Below are 18,813 nucleotides of genomic sequence, written 5' to 3'. Positions count from 1 at the left end.
GGAAGCACAATCAGTTCTGATATAATATGTGTTTCTTCAATGCAAATTGGCTTTAATGCAGTTGAAGAATTTAGACAGTTATTTGTGGAATGTGAACTTTCCTTACATATGTTGGCTACAACGTGATTTCAGCCACATTTGTTTAAATAGCATATCTATTGCATGATTTTCTTATAATGTGAGATCACGTGAGAACGGGACAACTGCATTATACCCCAACTGACTGCACTGACTTCTTGATCGACAACAGCACCTTATATAGCCAATTCTGTTTCTGGATTCTTTGGTGCTCCTTCTGATTTGTAGAGGAATTCCATTTCTTTCACCTGCGCTTTCTTCTTTGTGACCTGGCAAAATGCTTATTGCTGTTTAGAAATCTTCAAGACTGCATATATTTCAGCTGATGAATCAGTGGAGTAGGTATGTTTAAGGGTTGTTGCTTCTACAGAGGATTTTTTGAAATGCGTTCCATAAGGCCTGAGTCTGGAAGCACAGACACAAAAAAGGATGCCAAGGAAGAACTTAGTATTATAATAATATTATGACTGAGGCAAGTGTTTCACGTGGCTCCACATCTTCTGGAAAGGTTATGTAAGTCCTGTGGTAGAACTTTGCATTGCAGCATATATAAGAATCATTGGATACTAACTATAATTCCTATCTAAACCTTGTATTCTTCTCCAGTTTCCATAGCCTTTTAAGATAAACTTCCCTTTTGTCAAGATAGCTTGCTCGTCAAAGGACAGGCCTTCCTTCTTTGACGTTTATACCCCTCCTGTTGTTGAGCCATAGTGGGCTGCTTTTATTTGTAAATTCATAAAAGATAAAGATTATTAGCCATTGATATGTTACATTTCAAAAGTCTTTCATGCAAGTGAGGGGACATTGAAACCTTGGAGGTTTACCACTATACATGCTTGTGCTTTAATAGTGAATGAGATTTCAAAGAGAAATTGCGTCTATGTATTTTGATCAATATTATGTTTTAGGAGGTCGAAGCTGGGGTCTCTTACTTTCTCTTTGTCATTGTTTTTCAGAGAGTGATAGAGCAGTACAGCATGGAAACAGATCCTTCAGTCCAACTCTTCCGTGCTGACCAGATATCCTAACCTAATCTAGTCCCATTTGCCAGCACTTTGTCCATATTCCTCTAAATCCTTCCTATTCACATAACCAGACAGATGCCTTTTAAATGTTGTTGCCTCCAACTCTTTCTTCTGGCAGCTCGTTACAAAATACGCATCACCCTCTGTGTAAAAAAAGTTGCCCTCAGGTTCCTTTTAAATCTTTCCCCCTCACCTTAAAGCTATGCCATTTAGTTTTAGACTCCCCTACCCTGGGGAAAAGACCTTAACCATTCACTCTATCTGTATCCCTTACCTGTAAGGTCACCCGTCAGTCTCCAGTGCTCTAGGGAAAATAGCCCAGCCTATTCAGCCTCTCTGTATAATTCAAACTCGGGCATACAACTCTGAGCTCCTATGGTAGTCTTACCTTGGTTATTGCTGCATTATTTTTCTTTTACCTACCCTGCTAATGCAGGTTGTTTGACCTTGTCTCTGAAGGTCTCTTTGCAGGTACAGAGATTTTTTTCTTGCTTTAGTCACTTTACTGTAATTAACTTGAGATATGCAAGATACTAAAGGGGATTGACAAAGTAGACATGAAGATGGTGTTCCTTCATTTGGGTCAATCTAGAATGAGAGCTCATAGTTTTCGGATAAGGGGTGGCAGATTTACAAAAGTGAGATGATGAAGAATTGTTTCTCTTTAAGGGTTGTACATCTGTGGCATTCACACCCCAGAGTGTAGTGGATGCCTGGACATTGAGCAGGAGGAGGTAGATTTGTTTAAATTAGTAAAAGGTTGAAGTGTTATAGACAGCAGGCCGGAAAGTGGAGTTGAGGCTGAGTTTAGCCATGATTGTATTAAATAGCGGAACAGACTTGAGGTGCTGAATTGCCTACTCCTGCTTGTAGTTCTTATGTTCTTGTGTTTAAAAAAAAAAAAGCCCTTTAGTTTTGCCTGGGACAGAATAGTGGCCATAGGTGGGTGTGGAGTGTAATTGTTTAATTGGTACAGGGCCCTGCAGGCAACTTTCCAACTTCTTCATTATACATTGTATTGTAGAGAGGGAATACATACTATTGAGAAACACACAGCATTCAATTATATACAGAATGTACTTCAGCTCATCCAAATGCCGTTGCTTGTGTCTTAGCCCATACCAAGTTCATGCACTCATCATGCCTGTCTTCACACTGGCATCTGGTCTGTAATATTTTCTTTAAAATGACAAAAGCAAATCGTGGAAAGCTGAAGTAAGAACAAAAAAGATAGAAAAGCTTAGCACTTCAGGTAGCATCTGTGGTGAGAATGAGTAGATTGCCAGACTTGCTGAATCTACCTGTATTCCTGATGAAGGGCTTTTGCCCAAAATGTTGATTTTCCTGCTCCTTCAATGCTGCCTGAACTGCTGTGCTTTTGTAGCACCACTCTAATCCAGAATCTGGTTTCCAGCATCTGCAGTCATTGCTTTTACTTCGTTGATTTTAACCCTACTGCGAATCCTCTTGCAAGGATGCCTGCCTTGAAGAAGTTTTCCTCCTCTCCCTAGAAGAACCTCGGAGTCCCTCTACCGCTGCAACTCCCAGGTCATTTCCTCTGCCCTGAAGCTCTTCAACCATATCCTGAAATAGACTACACTATGCTACTTTCTCCCCACCCCCACCCTTCTCTCATTTATCTCTCCACCCTTCAGGCATTCTGCCTGTTTTCCTGATGAAGGGCTTTTGCCCGAAACGTCGATTTTCCTGCTCCTTGGATGCTGCCTGAACTGCTATGCTTTTCCAGCACCACTCTAATCCTGAATCTATCTACGCTTCTCTGTACCTGCACTTGAACGCTATGATCATTCGATTCAACAGCCAGTTACTGAGCTTTGTCACTTACACAGGTGGAGCAAAATTTACATCTGCAACACAATGCTACACTTCAAACTCAACTTTTGATTTGGTGCCCATGCCCCTCACACAAACCTCTCTCTGCTTGGCACGTGGAAAAGTATCATTATTAAGTAATAAATGTATGTTGAGTAGAGTTCATTTATACAAAAAAAGTTGTTCTATTAAAATAATCTGTAAAACTGTTTTATAAGATGGGAAATGATCTCCGAAGCAAAAACGTTGAAAACTCCTATCCTGTACAGTTATATTGTTCCAACTTTTATTGTTTTTAGATCCTTTTTAGTTTTTTGAACCTGTTAGTTTGAAATAAATTTGCTGATGTTTTTAGCTCAGATGGAGTGTCTTTTATATTGTAAGAAATTTAAATCTTTTCTGTTTACTGATGTGTTCTATTGGAGGTATAGCTGCCTGTGTCTTTTCTCTTCTAGGGATGCCCCTTGACACCTTTGCCCCCAATAAGTGTAGCTATTCGGTTTACATATGTCCTTCAAGACTGGCAACAGTACTCCTGGCCTCAGCAACCTCCAGGTAGGAACATGGCAGGTCATATTTAATGGCATAGACAGTAAATATGTATCTAATTATTCAATTTAAAGTTTGCAGTTGAGTTCGTTGTCATTGAACAAAGCTCTCTTTCTCTGCACTGTCATTGAATTAAAAACTCAAACAGCAGGTTATAATTCTTTTCATGTATATATTTGTGGAAAGATGGCGGCAGAATGGTAATGTCACTTGTCTAATAGTCCAAAATCTTTAGGCTAGTGTTCTAGGACATGAATTAAAATCCCACCATGGCAAATGGTGAAATTTGAATTCATTAAAAATCCAACCTGATGTCAACTGTGTAACTGGATAAAAGCAAATTACTGCGGATGCTGGAATCTGAAACCAAAAGGGAAAATGCTGGAAAATCTCAGCAGGTCTGGCAGCATCTGTAAGGAGAGAAAAGAGCTGACGTTTCGAGTCTAACTGACCCTTTGTCAAAGCTTTGACAAAGGGTCAGTTAGACTCGAAACATCAGCTCTTTTCTCTCCTTACAGATGCTGCCAGACCTGCTGAGATTTTCCAGCATTTTCTCTTTTGGTCAACTGTGTAACCACTGTCAATTGTTGTAAAAGCCCATCTGCTTCACTAATGCTCTTTAGGGAAGAAAATCTGTCACCCTCACTGGTTTGGTCTACCTATAACTCCAGACCCACAGCAATGCGGTTGATTCTTAGCAGTCCTGTGGAAAATTAGGGATGGCTAATAAATGCCAACCTAACCAGCGATGCCCACACCCCATGAATTGAACTAAAATTACCTTTACGCAAATTTTTTTATTCTTTAGTGAGATGGTGGTGTTTCTGACAAAACCAGCATTTGCTGCCTGAATTGTCCTTCAGAAAGCAGTGAAGAACCTGCTTCAGAAGATCTATATCAAATATGCCCACAATGCTATTAGGAGCAGAGTTTCAGGATTTTGATGCTGCGACAATAAAGAAATAGCGATTTAGTTCCATAAGTATTTAGTTCTATGTCAGGATGGTGTGTGGCTTGGAGTGAAACTTGGAAGGTGGTATTCCCATATGTCAACTGTCTTTATTATTATAACTGTTAGAGGGCTCAGGTTTGATTAATGGTCCCCAGTGAGGCTTGGTATGTTATTGTAGTCCATCTTGTATATGACACAAGATGGACTACAACATTTGCTAGTTTGTATATATCTCACTGTGTATCAGTGGTGGAAGGTCTGAATTTTTATGGTGGTGGGTGGAGTGCCAAGCAAGCAAGCTGCTTTGTCTCGGAATCTGTTGAGCTTTTTGAGTCTGAGGAAGCTCCATTCATTTTGGCAATTTGGGCTAAAAGGCCCGTTTCCATTCTGTCAACCTCTATAACTCTATAAATGACGAGTCTTTCAGCCCACTTCTGACTGTGCTTTGCAGATAGTGGGCAAGCTTTGGGGAAACAGGGGCTCAGTAACTTGCCACAGAATTTCCAGTCTCCAATTGGTTCTTGTAGCTATGGTAAGTAAATGGTCGATCCAGTTCAGTTTATAGTCAGTGGTAATCCTTGGGATGTTGATGGTAGGCAGTTCAATGGTAGTCATTCCATTGAATGTCAGTGAGAGGTGATAGTCCATAATTAGCACTTGTGACAGGACTGTTACTTGACATTTTTCAGCCCAAGCCTGAATTTTTCCTCGTCTTGCTATATATAAAGGAGTTGGGAATGCTACTTTATTTATTCACTCATGGCACATGGGTGTGACTGGCTGGTCAGCCAACATTTATTGCCCAAGCCTAGCTGTTTTTGAGGTGGTGGTGGTGAGTTGCCTTTTTGAAATACTGCAGTCCACTGAGCATAATGTGAATATCTCCACTTCTTCCATAAAGTGGCCATCTTTTCATCAAGTCAGAAGATAGTTAAAACTAGGATATTAGCCTGAGGAACAGCTGCAATAATAACCTGGGGCAGGAATGATAGATCTTCCACAGCCACAGTCATCATCCTATGACTTTAAGCAGTGAAATGTTTTCCCCTGAATCTCATTGTGTTCAATTTTGCTGGGGCTGAAAGAGAAGAGTTGCCTTGACAGAATCCAAACTGACTATTAGTGAACAGGTTATTGCTATGAAGATACCATTAGCATGATCAAAGTTCCCTTCCATCATTTTTTTGATGATAAAGAGTAGTCTGGTAGTAATTTGCATGATTGGGTTTGCTGTGGTCTTTGAGTATAAATGCCTGAGCAATTTTCTACATTGCTGGCAGCGCTACTGCTGTGGAGTTGTTGGTGAACCGAGTCTTTGTAATATCCAGTATACTCTGGTTAGTTGTTGAATTGTCTCCAACTTAATGTAAGAGGAGTGCAGAGATTTAATATAATCAATAGTTGTGGAATCACCTGTTGCATGATTCTGCTGTTTAGCAAGCAAATAATCCTGTGTTGTAGCTTAACTAGCTTATTACCTTATTTGTTGGTATGCTTGATGCTGTTCCTGAAATGGTATCCAATGAAGAACATTGAATTGAATTGAATTGAATTTATTGTCACGTGTACCAAGGCACAGTGAAAAGCTTTGTAGTGCGAGCAATACAGGTCACATAGTTAAATAGCATAGATAAGTAAATAATAGATAAACAGTGGCAAAAATAAAAACACAGGTACAGGCGAAAGCTAAGAGTAGGTGAGTCCATTCAGTAGCCTAACAACAGTAGTATAGGAACTGTTTTGAAATCGGCTGGTGCGTGTTCAGGCTTCTGTACCTTCTCCCCTAGCTTGATAGTAATGGTACAATGAGGGATATACCAGGCTGTGAGATTACATTTTACAGAATAAAATTCTGCTGATAGCTGACTGTTAAAATGCTAAATCTATTTGAATTTATCCTGTTTAGCATCATTGTAGTATTGCCATGCAATGCCGTGGGTGGTATCCTCAATGTAAAGATGGGCCTTTGTAGAGTCATAGAGATCTGCAACATAGTAGAATCCCCTTTGGCCCATTGCATCTTGCTGGTCAAATAACCTCCTAACTATTCTAATCCTATCTTCCAGCAGTTTGTCCATTGCTTTGTATGCCTTGACATCACAAATGCACGTCTAAATGAAAGTCTTATTATATAAGGAGCATTTGAGGACTCTGAGTCTTTACTGAATGGAGTTTAGAATGATGAAACTTACAGAATACTGAGGGGACTGAAAAGATGTTTCCACTTTTTTGATTATATTAGGAGAGACTAAGATTCGAGAGCACAGCCTCCAAGTGAAGTGACAACACTTTACTGTTGATATAAGGAAGGGTTTCTTCAGCCAGAGGGTGGTAAATCTGTGGAACTCATTGCTGCAGAAGGCTGTGGAGGCCAAGTCATTGAGTGTATTTAAGACAGAGATAGGTTCTTGATAAGTAGGAGGATTAAGAGTTACAGGTAAAAAGCAGGAGAATGGAATTGAGAATCATCAGCTATGATAAAATGATGGAGCAGACTCAATGGGCTGAATGGCCTAATTCTGCTCCTATATCTTATGGTCTTATCCTGTCATGCACAGATGACTCTGTGACAGGTAGATTGGTGAAGATAAGATTCAGTAGGTTTTCTTCTCTTGGTTCCTTCATCACCACCTGCAGTCCCAATCCATTTTTCAGTTCCAGATTTATTAATTGAATAGAAATTTGCTCAGCTGATAGGTTCAAGAACATAACCTATACCCTCAGCATTAAAATCAAAATATTGTTGATGCTTAAAATGTGAAACCAGCACAGAATATGCTGGAGGAACTCAGCAAGTGCGGAGAGAGAAAGAGCATGAATATTTGAGTCCAGTATGACTCTTCAGAACTTTCAGTTCAGACATGCTGTTTGATATGCAGTCTTTAGGATGTATGACTTACATACCAAGCACCTCTTAGACCGGGAAATTCATTTACCACATTATTCATCTGTGTGATAGACAGATCATCTTTTTGGCTTGTGGGCAGCATCCTATTTGTAGTGAACGCCACTAATGTTGTTACTGCATAGTAGCAGTGTGAAACAGCTAGCTTTACCTGTTGCTCAAATTTTTGAGATACATCCAGTTTTGCACAATGAAATAACGTTTAATAATACCAATAACAGTAGAAAATGCTGGAGATACTCAGCAGATTTAGCAGCAGTGCACAGAGGAACTGAGTTAATGTAGGAGGTCAAGCGTTTGCACAATATACAGTGAGAGATCAGGGTAGCCATTGTATTGCAGATTGTCTTTGCACCCTCTTTCAGGAAGAAGCATGCATGGTGAGCAAATGATTGGGGTCCTTATTTGAGGCTGTTGATAATGTTGTTTCTTTAGCTCATGGAACTAAGGAATCCTCAAGTATATATTGAGCAATAAAGGTAGGCTTACAGCAGCCAGCTACATTCCTTCTAATTTTTCCAGCTGCTTTACAGACTTCAGAGGTCTGTGTGGGGCAGTGGCTGGAGAAGCCAGAAGTGAATATGTTGGCCTGCCAATCTGCAGACTGGCTGAGTGGCTGCTTAACTTAGAACATTAGCTGCCACTAGTCACAACCCATCCTTATGGATAATTTCTCGACTAGCAAGCCAAAGAAAGAGAGCTCATTGGAATGTGTGGGTGGCCCAAGATGCACAAAAATAAAATGCCTTAACTCCCTATCATACTTATGACTGGTTCTGCAGCATTAATTGTCCATAGAGTTAGATAATGTGCTACAAACAATTTTGAGCAACACCTCCTTCAAATGTTAAGGATTCAGTGTTCAGGAGTTTATTTGACATTGCTAGCTTATTCACTGACGTTCCACTCAAGGCACTCATTGACATTTGCATGGCCGGTTACTTCATGGCAAACTAAACCCCGAATTCAGCAACTCACGCAGTTCAATTCAGTTTTGCCAACACTAAAAGTTCTCAAATGCATGGTGTTGCATGAGACCCAACTATGCCCAGCTCTGTAAGGTCCCATGAACTTGATTCCATGATATCTAACCTCCTACCCTTTGGAATGTTTCTGATTTGTAGATGATACTTGTGTTATATTTGTATCCTTCTGTAAATGTTATAATGGACTCCATCCTGCATTCAAATTGTGTTCTTCCAAATGTCCTGACAAGTACTGTGTCCATTTCTGGTTGCACTGTTCTAAGAAGGATATCATTAAACCAGAGAAGGTTCAGAAGAGATTTACCGGGATGGTGTCGGGTTTGGAAAGTTTGAGTTATAAAGAGAGGCTGGATAGACTGGGATATTTTTTATTGGAGTATAGGAGGTTCAGAGGTGACCTTATAGACGTTAATAAAATCATGAGCATCAATAGGGTTAATGGTAAATGTCTTTTCCCTAGGATGGGGTATTTCAAGACTAGGGTACAAAGTTTTAAGATGAGAGGAGAGAGGTTTAAAAAAGACCTGGGAGCAAATTTTTATACACAGGATGGTTTGCATACGGAATGAACTTCAGAGGAAGTAGTGGATGTGTGCACATATTAAAAGATACTTAGATAATTACATGAATAGGAAAGGCTTGGAGGGAAACCGGCCAGGAGAAGGCAGATGGTTTAGTTTGGGATTATGTTTGGTGTGGACTGGTTGGACTAAAGGATCTGCTTCCAAGCTGTATGAATCTATGAATCTGTGTGCAAGGGGATAGAAAAACAGAGTTAATGGTTTGGGTCCAGTATAATTGTATATCACAGCAGTACTTTTCACAGTACAATATTCAATCCATATGCAAGCATAACAGAAAAAAAAACAGAAGTTGCTGGAAAAGCTCAGCAGGTCTGGCAGCATCCGTGAAAAGAAATCAAGTTAACATTTTGGGTCTGGTGACCCTTCCTCAATTGATCGTAGCTAAGAAAATGTCAGTTTATATGCAGAAGTTAGGGTTGGGGAAGAGGATAAGGAGTAAACGTTAGATAAGGAGAGAGCCCAAAAGAGAAAAGAACAGTTGGACAGAAAAGGTAGTCGATAACAATCAGGCTGGGTGGATGAATAGTTGTTAATGGAGACTGTTAGTGGCTAACAATGTGTGTAATGGCAGACTGTGAGATAACCAGGCCTAGGAGGCTAGGACATGCACAGTTCAGGCCCTAAAATTATTGAACTCAATATTGAGTCCAGAAATCTGTGGAAATTGAGGTGTTGTTCTTCCCACTTGCTCTGAACTTTGCTGAAGCACTGCAGCAACCCTGAGACAGAAATGTTGGCCTGGGAACAGTGTGTTGTGTTAAAGTGGCGGGCAATGGGAAGTTCAGGGTCCTTTTTGTGCGCAGAAGGTAGATCTTCTGCAAAATGGTCACCCAGTCTATGCTTCGTTTACCCAATGTAGAGGAGACCATGTGATTCATAGAATCCTTACAGCATGGAAACGGGCCATTTGGCCCAACAAGTCCACACCAACTCTCTCTCTGAAGAGTATTCCACACAGATTCCCTAACCTATTACTTTACATTTCCTCTGACTAATGTACCTAACCTACACATCCCTGAACACTATATGGGCAAGTTAGCGTGTCTGTTCTTATCAGGACAGGGGTCGAGTTGCGAGTCATCAGAGCTAGTGGAGATTATAGATGAACCCGCTTCCTGAACTGCTGATCTAAGCCCCACCCTGAAAATTCTCCTGATCATCTTGCACTCACAGACCCTGAGTCATGAGGTCTGTTTCCATGCTGTATGACTCAATGACATGTCATCTGTAATTGGTTGGTTGCATTCTTGTATTTGAATGGGAAAACAGAGTTAAAATTATACTGAAGGGTGGTACAGTGGTTAGCACTGCTGCCTCACAGTGCCTGAGACCTGGGTTCAATTCCTGCCTCAGGCGACTGACTGTGTGGAGTTTGCACATTCTCGTATGTTACTGTTGCAGTTGGTTTCTGTTCCTTTTTTTAAAAAAAAAGGAAAATAAAAAAAAAATTAAAATTATACTGCTGGGATTTGAACACAAACAGGAAGGCTGACATTTAAATGCAGGACTGAGAGAATGCTGTACTGCCAGAGGTACAGAGGGCAAGACAATAAGTAGACGGCGCTTCTCGGCCTTTTGGCTCGGAATATGTGTAGTTCCTGAGGACCAGAGGAAGAGATTCTGCTCGAATGCTGCAGGTTCGACACAGCGGACGTGTGCTGGCAGGGGAGATACCACGGGGATCGTGTTGCGAGTCGTCGGAGCTGCTGGAGATCATCACTGGATCGTGATTGGACGTTGGAGGATCGTTTGGTTGTGCTGACCTGCTATTGATGGATCTTCATGCTGGCTTCGGCCTAACGCCAATTCAGGGACCAGCCAACCTCAGAGCTATGGCCTCAACAGCTGCCCACAGCCCTGGGCAGGGGGTTCGAAACACAGTCAGGGTGACTGTGAAGAAGGTAGAGGATCGTACACCAGTCGACTGCATCCTGTTTTTTCGAAAGTACTGCTGGGATGCTGTGGGTTCGCTGCAGCGGATGTGTACTGCCTGCAGGATTTCCCTGGGGCAGGCTACTTTGATGTGACCTTCAGAAGTGTGAAGCAGTGCGAACAGCTCCTGAAGGCTTTCAAGGAGAAGGAAGGGAGCCGCTGTTCTCCATCTTATTGGAAATCCCATTGTGTGTGCTTCCTGCACAGAGGAGTCGGGTTGTTACAATCCATATGTACAACCCCTATGTTCCAGTGGCTGATGTCCTGACCTTCCTGGGAAGGTACGTCCAAGTTGAGGGAGAAGCCACTGATGTGATCGACCCCTTTGGGATCTGGACCAGTAAGTGGCAGGTCAGGGTAACTCTGAGGGTCGATGACAATGTGAACATTCTCCACCCACCCTCGAGCTTCGCAATTGGAGGGAGCAGAGGCTACCTGACATATGCAGGCCAGCCGAAAGTGTGCCGAACCTGTGGGAAGTCGGTACACGTGGCGGCGGATTGCAAGGTGACCATCTGCAGGAACTGCAAACAGGAGGGTCACCTGACTAAGGACTGTCAGGAAGCAAAGAGCTGCAACCTGTGCGGAGAGGCGGGCCACATGTACAAGACCTGCCCAAGACGGGGGGATCCCCACTTGCGCGCAGATGGCTGGAGGTGGCAATGTGAGCCGTGGACCCCCAAAGACCAGTAAGGTCCACCCAGACAGCAGGGAAACAGAGTCCGGTGGCACCCAGAAAGAAGAACAGGCTGGAGTGGAGGAGGTGGCAGCCAGCGGAGAGACACAGCAGCTGATCCTAGCTCTAGCTGGGCAGATGGAAGCAATGGAGGAGAAGGAAATCGAGCAGACAGAGGAGTGGATACCTGTTAAAAACAGGAAGAGAAAATCCTGCCAGGCCCCCAAAGCCTGCACGAGGGAGGGACGGCTAGCTCTTCGGATGAGGAAGACGGGCGCAAAGAATGTCATCACCACCAGAAGAAGAGACAGAGCGCCGTAGATAAAGAGGAGGGCATTTCCTCCCAACCAGGAAACAACGGACCCCCCGAAGTCCATCCTCCACCCAGTGAGAACCAGCGGGTACCCACTGCCCCACAACTACAGGCAACTGAGAGCTATGATCCTCTGACAGTCCCATTGTCAGACACAGAACTGGACGGTGCGGACCCTCGCCTTGGCTCAATGACTCCAGAGCAGGTAAATGACCCCAGTGAGGGCCTGTACAGCTACCTCAACCCAGCGAAGGTCCAGCAGTTCGTGCTCACCATGGGGATACAGACATCTACCCCAGAGACAGGACAGTCAAATGGACAACAGTAACCCCATAAACTGGGGGTTAAAGAAGGTTCATTTGCTATCGTATAACAGGGCACCCACTCAGTAGGTGGGTTCTGCTGAAGCCACAGCTAAATACTAAGAGACTGGATGGTTAATAAAGGGAACTGTAAATAGGATAACTGTAAATTCGATTAATTCAATCTGTTCTTTGTAATGTTAAGACATGCAATGTATATATCTATGAACAACATGACAAATTGTACCAAAGATTTATTTCTATGAATAAAGTATATTTTGAAATAAAAAAAATAGGCAATTTATAATGGCCAATTCACCTAACCTGCACATCTTTGGACTGTGGGAGGAAACCCACACATATATGGGGAGAATGTGCAAATTCCACACAGGCAGTCACCCGAGGCTGGAAGTGAACCCGGGTTCCTGGCACTGTGAGGCAGCAGTGCTAACCACTGACCTACCGTGCTGCCAATTGGGTAGCGAATACATTAGACTAGATTGTGAGAAGTGCAGGTAAAGTGCCGCTTCACCTTGAAGGTATATTTGTTTGGATACTGACGAGGGGGGAGGTAAATGGGCAGGTGTTACACTTCCGGCAGTTGCAGGGGAAGGTGCTGTGGGACTGTGGTGCAGGGGACAGTGTCGGCAATAAAGAAAGAGTGAACCAAGGTGTCCCGGAGGCAACAGTGCCTGTGGAAGGTGGACAAGGGAAGGGAGGAGAATGTGTGTCTGATGATGGCATCTTACTGGAGGTGTCGGAAATGATGGCTGATCTTCTGGATGTAAATGGTGGGAATCCTGGTGGGAGGGAAGGGGGGTTGAGGGTGGAAATGCAATAGATGGGCCCTGTTGACAATGGTGTTGGAGAATCCTTGGTTGAGGAAGAAGGTGGACATTTCGAAGACTCCCTTGTAGAAGTTGACCTCATCGGAATATATGAGATGGAGGAACTGAGGAAATGGAATGGAATCTTTACATGAAACTGGGTGTGAGGATGTGTTTTCCAGTTAGCTATTGGAATTGTTGGGTTTACAGTGAATATTAGTGGCTAGTCTATCCCCACAAATGGAAACAGATGTCGAGGAAGGGAAGGGAGGAGTCAGAGATAGATCAGATGAAAGTTAGGGCGGGTTGGAATTTGGAAGTGCAATCAATTAACTTTTCCAATTCTGGATGAGAGAGGGAAGCAGCACCGATAATATCATTGATATATCGGAGAAAGAGTTATGGCAAGCATAATAGTTCAGGCTGCTTGTTCAAATTTGGCTGTTTGAAATAGATTGTGATAAGTTACGGACATGGATAATACTGTAGTTTTGAATTTCTGCAATTTGCGCAACATTATGACCTTCCCTTTCGCCCTTCCTAATGTATATTTTGAGGCTGTTGCCTTAGTAACATCTGGTCCCTTTCACAGTTGAACATAATGTTGCAATTTAATTGCATCAATAATAATTGCATATGGTTATGGATAGATGTTGGCTCCCCTGATCTTAAGGTAAACATTATGTTTTAAAGGCCTTTATTTCGGTATGTATTTTTCTTTATAGAGGAGGTGTTAAGAATTTGAAATTTTCTGCCATAGGTTGTTGAAACGCTATCTATGGAGAAAGAGGAATAATAAGAGGAAAGTAATGTTGGAAAGCATTAGACCAGATGGTCATGGATTAATTATTAATGTGACTTTTTGAGCAGAGTTGGCTGTTCTTGTACAGCAGCAACATTCTCCACGGTGAAGCTTAATCACATTTTAAAAGAATATGCCTAAATCTCATAGCTCTGACTTTAAATGAAAGGCAATGGATTCATGGGTGAGGTGCCAGTTTGATATGATCTGAAGCTAGGTCCCTTGATTGGACACATTGTAAGAAAGGGTTGTGTAAAGATTTGTAGCTCAGGTGCTGGTTGTCATAGTTGTGGGTATGTTCGCTGAACTGGGAAGTTGATTTGCAGATGTTTTGTCCCCTGTCTAAGTGACATCTTCAGTGCTTTGAAGCTTGCTGTGAAGCGCTGCTGTATTGTGTCGTCTTGAATTTGGTTCTGTTTCTGCTGCGTCCGGTTGCTGGTTCCGGTTGTTCGTTGTCGTGTCCGTTATATTGGGGCGAGGTTAATGTGCTTGTCAATGGAGTCCGTGGCTGAGTGCCATGCTTCTAGACATTCTCTGGCTGTCCTATGTTGAGCTTGTCCTATGATTGTTGTGTTGTCCCAGTCGAATTTGTACTCCTTGTCATCTGTGTGTGTGGCCACCACAGCTGGTGGTGGTGTTTAGTGGCTAGTTTATGTTTGTGGATGTGGATTGCTAGTTGTCTGCATGTTTGCCTTGTATAGTGTTGCATGCAGTCTTTGCATGAAATCTTGTAAATTACGTTTGTCTGGCGCATGATGGGTTTTGGGTCTTTTGTCCTGCTGAGTTGTTATCAGTGTGACTGTTAGTTTATGGGCTGTCTTGAATCCCAGTGATCGGGGAAGTCTTGCTGTCAGTTCCAAGATTTTTTTTATATAAGGTAGCGTGGCTGGTGAGTTAGGTCGTGGCATGTCCTTGTCATGTTGTTTGTCTCAAGCTTCTGGGGATGTCCGTTTTCGGCAAATACTCTGTAGAAGTGTTCTTCTTCCCTTCGTAGGTCCAAAGTACTGCATTGTGTTGTATTCCTTTTTAACAGTGTCCTAATGCAGCTTCTCTTGTGTGTCTGGGTGGTTGCTGTTGTAATTCAGGACCTGGGTCGGTGTGTGGGGCTTTCCTGTACACTTTTGTGGTGCATTCACCATTCTGTGTTCTTTGTATCAACACATCCAGGAATGGGAGTTGATTGGTTTCCTCCTCTCTTGTAAATGATCCCTGTGAGTATGGTGTTGATAATCGGGTGTATGTTCTCGATTTCTGTTTTCTTAATGATAACAAAAGTATCATCTACGTGTCTGATCCAGAATTTGGGATGGATTTGTGGTTGGGCACACAATCTATGCAGTTATCGCAAGAATTCCTAGACAACATCAAGAACATAAACATAAGCAAGGACGTAACAATGGTGTCATTTGATATAACAGCACCGTTCACTTCAATTGACAAAACTCTAGACAGAGAGACCTCTAGACAGAGAGACAATAGTCAACCTCCTGGACAAACAGAACAGGCAACATAATGGGAAGCTATCAACAAGAACTGCATACTCAAACTAGTAGACCTGTGCTTAATGACGCACTTCTCATTCACCACCCAAATATGAGTTGTGTGTGTGGTGCTGGAAAAGCACAGCATCCGAGGAGCAGGAAAATCGATATTTCAGGCAAAACACTCTCTACTCTAATCGCCAGCATCTGCAGTCCTTGCTTTTGCCTAACCAAATATCTGAATAGATCAATGGAACACCTATGGACTCACCCATTTGATAGGAGAAGCAGTGATGCAAAGGTGGAACAAACAGCCCTCCCACCGAACCGCCATGCTCGGACAGCAACTTATCAGACAAAAGCCCCTATAACCATCATGTGCCATCCTGTAATTTACAGGATTCCACACAGACAACACTATATAGGGAAAACAGGCAGACAACTAGCAATCAGCATCCACAAACACCAACTAGCCACTAAATGCCATGACCAACTGTCCCTAGCAGCCATCACACAGATGGCAAGGACCACAGATTTGACTGGGACAACACAACAGTCCTAGAACAAGCTAAACATTGATCAGCCAGAGAATTTCTAGAAGCATGGCACTCAGCCGTGGACTCCAGCAATTACATTAACCTAGACCTAATATACTGGCCACTACAATGAAAAACCAGAAGCAGCAGAAACTGAACAAAATAAATTCCAGAAGAGACAGTACAGCAGCACTTTACAGGAGGCCCCAGAGCACTGAAGATGTCACCTAGATAGGGGACGAAACATCAACTTGCCAGCTCGGCAAACATACCCACAACCACAACGTTGTGTGAAAGCCAAGTAGTGACTGTTTAATCCCTGAGCTACCACTAAATCAGGATAGATTTACAAACTTAGTTATCAATTGGCTCCTCAGTCTAATTGACATCTTCTGGTGGCTGAGAATTCCAGTTCAACCCCTTCCAGCCTCATTCATTCAGGGAGATTTTGTTGCCATTGGGGATATTGAAACTGGCCGGTTGACCAATTAAATACATCTAGTAGTCATGTTTCCCACTGTATTAAATCTAGCCCAAAGCATAAAAATCAAAACTGATGTTTCATTTGCAGGTTAGGTGGATTGGCCATGCTAAATTGCCCATTACGTCCAGGGATGTGCAGGCTAGATGGATTAGCCATGGGAAATGCAGGGTTACAGGGATAGGGTGGGGGATGCTCTTTGGACAATCAGCATGGACTTGGTGGACCGAATGGCTTGTTTCCACACTGTAGGATCCTATGAGAGAAGTGCCACTTTTTGGATGAAACATTAAATCGAGGCCCCATCTTGTCTCCCAGGTAGATAGAAAAAGCTTGTATGTTACTATACTTATCCCTCAGTCAACGTTGCAAGAGCAGATTATCTGGTCATTATTACATTGCTATTTGTAGCAAATTGATGTGTGTAAATTAACTTGCGTGTTTTCAATATCACAAAGCAATTAGGTTGAAAAAGCATTTGAAACGTTGTGGAAAGCTAGATACATGCCCAAGTCTTTTGTTTCTACAGTTAGTACATCATTTGTGTTCCATGATGTTTGTGGGTACCAGTCAGAGGTAGAGCTGCTGAAAACAAGACTAAGGGGAGCAAAATGATAGCATTACGAGCCTAAATTCTATGAAAATCATGAATAGTCAAAAAACTGATGAGTATGGGATAAATCTTAGCTTACCAGGCATTATTCTTGGACCTGATTTAAGTTCTATGGTATTGCTGTATTTTATCTAATGGACTGGATAATTCAGGAATTTAAAGTTAATTCATGTATGGTAGAGCTTTATCAGCTACATAAGACTTTGAAAGTTTCTGACGTCTTATGGGAGCGAAATGCCTCATACAAAATTTTCCTTCATGTATAGATTTTGATGCATTGGTTGGAGGAGAAGTGGGTGGTCTAGAATTTGGAAAATTACCATTTGGAGCATGTGAAGACCCTATAAGGTAAGGCTGTGCCATTTCTTGATGCAAAAAGCAGTATTAAAAATGAGGTTATGCTTGTTCTTATTTTCATTTCTCTGATCCTGAAGTATGTTATAGTAGAAGAAACGTTTTTCAGTTTAGTAAGTTACGTTTTGGTAATTAATCTTGTTTGCCTACCTGTTATCAGTTAAAGAGTTCTACCACTGGACTAGATCAAGATAATATAACCTATTTAAATATAATTATTACTACCAATTATAAACAGTAGATTGAAGCATAAACATAACTGCTGTATATAATACAGCTTCAGTGTCTGTTCCCAGCATGCAAAGATGATCAATCTTGCTACAATAAATGATTCTGGTGCTACAAATCTTTTAGAGATGTTTGCTTAAAAGGCTGCTTGTCTCTCCTTATATTAGGTTTTTCTGAAGGTCTTGCACAAATATTCCATGCAGTCAATTTCAGTACTTTTCCCTTGACTTGTCTGTCTCAATTTCTGGTGATAAACGATAACTAATATGTAAGCCCATTGACTTAGATTCTGTAAGGACTCCATTCTGTTCGCCAGAATCCTGATTCTGTGTTACAACTGTTCCAACGCTAAATCATGCCATGATACTGTTTCTGAAATGTCATTTTCTTTTGTCCTTAACTAAGGATATCCTGTCTATCCTCTTTCACAGTGTTTGACAAGGCCCGTGCTGCTTGCACCACATATTCCACATGTCTGCTGTCACCCCTTTTTCATGTCTGAAGACCACAGTGGGGTTTTCCTTGTCCTCACTTTGCACATTAAATCGAGGCCCCATCTTGTCTCCCAGGTGGATAGAAAAAGCTTGTATGTTACTATACTTGTCCCTCAGTCAACGTTGCAAGAGCAGATTATCTGGTCATTATTACATAGAACATAGAACATAGAAGAATACAGCGCAGTACAGGCCCTTCGGCCCTCGATGTTGCGCCGATCCAAGCCCACCTAACCTACACTAGCCCACTATCCTCCATATGCCTATCCAATGCCCGCTTAAATGCCCATAATGAGGGAGAGTCCACCACTGCTACTGACAGGGCATTCCATGAACTCACGACTCACTGAGTAAAGAACTTACCCCTAACATCTGTCCTATACCTAACCCCCCCCCCCCCCCTTAATTTAAAGCTATGCCCCCTTGTAATAGCTGACTCCATACATGGAAAAAGATTCTCACTGTCGACCCTATCTAAACCCCTAATCATCTTGTACACAAAAATTGGTGAGCACTTGCTGGGATTTCATGTCCTCTGGTTACAGATTCTCCCAAACGTGAAATAAAAAGCAGGGACAAAGGTAATTATTGCAGATGACATGAAAATTGGTGGAGTTTGGGTGAGTGTGCAAGAATATCTAGGTTGCAGGAGGTTACAGATTAGTTGGAAAGATGTGCAGAGAAATGACGAATTGAGTTTAACCTGGACATGTGTCAGATTATGGAGTTTAGGATGGCAAATTCAAGAAAAAATAGGATACTGAGGGACATTTATGTACAGAATTATCTTGGTGCAAGTCAGTAATTCCCTGAAAATGGCAACAGAAGTGTTCCAGATGGGAAAGAAAGCAAATGGAAC

At 42.2% G+C, this 18,813-nt stretch overlaps 1 protein-coding gene across 2 annotated transcripts in view; it reads left to right on the top strand.

Annotated features, from left to right (window-relative positions):
- The window catches only part of rab3gap1 (RAB3 GTPase activating protein subunit 1), an 89,622-nt gene that overhangs the window by 25,937 nt on the left and 44,872 nt on the right, over positions 1–18,813 (top strand). For both annotated transcript variants that reach the window (XM_043694041.1, XM_043694040.1), the window contains exons 8-9: positions 3,395–3,494; positions 17,145–17,226. In XM_043694041.1, coding sequence (XP_043549976.1) covers positions 3,395–3,494; positions 17,145–17,226 — 182 coding nt within the window. The remainder of the gene's footprint in view (positions 1–3,394; positions 3,495–17,144; positions 17,227–18,813) is intronic.

The sequence above is a fragment of the Chiloscyllium plagiosum genome, chromosome 7 (assembly GCF_004010195.1).
Source record: "Chiloscyllium plagiosum isolate BGI_BamShark_2017 chromosome 7, ASM401019v2, whole genome shotgun sequence".
Lineage (NCBI taxonomy): Eukaryota > Metazoa > Chordata > Chondrichthyes > Orectolobiformes > Hemiscylliidae > Chiloscyllium > Chiloscyllium plagiosum.
Note: the sequence above shows the minus strand (reverse complement) of the source record. Positions and strands in the feature narration are given on the sequence as shown.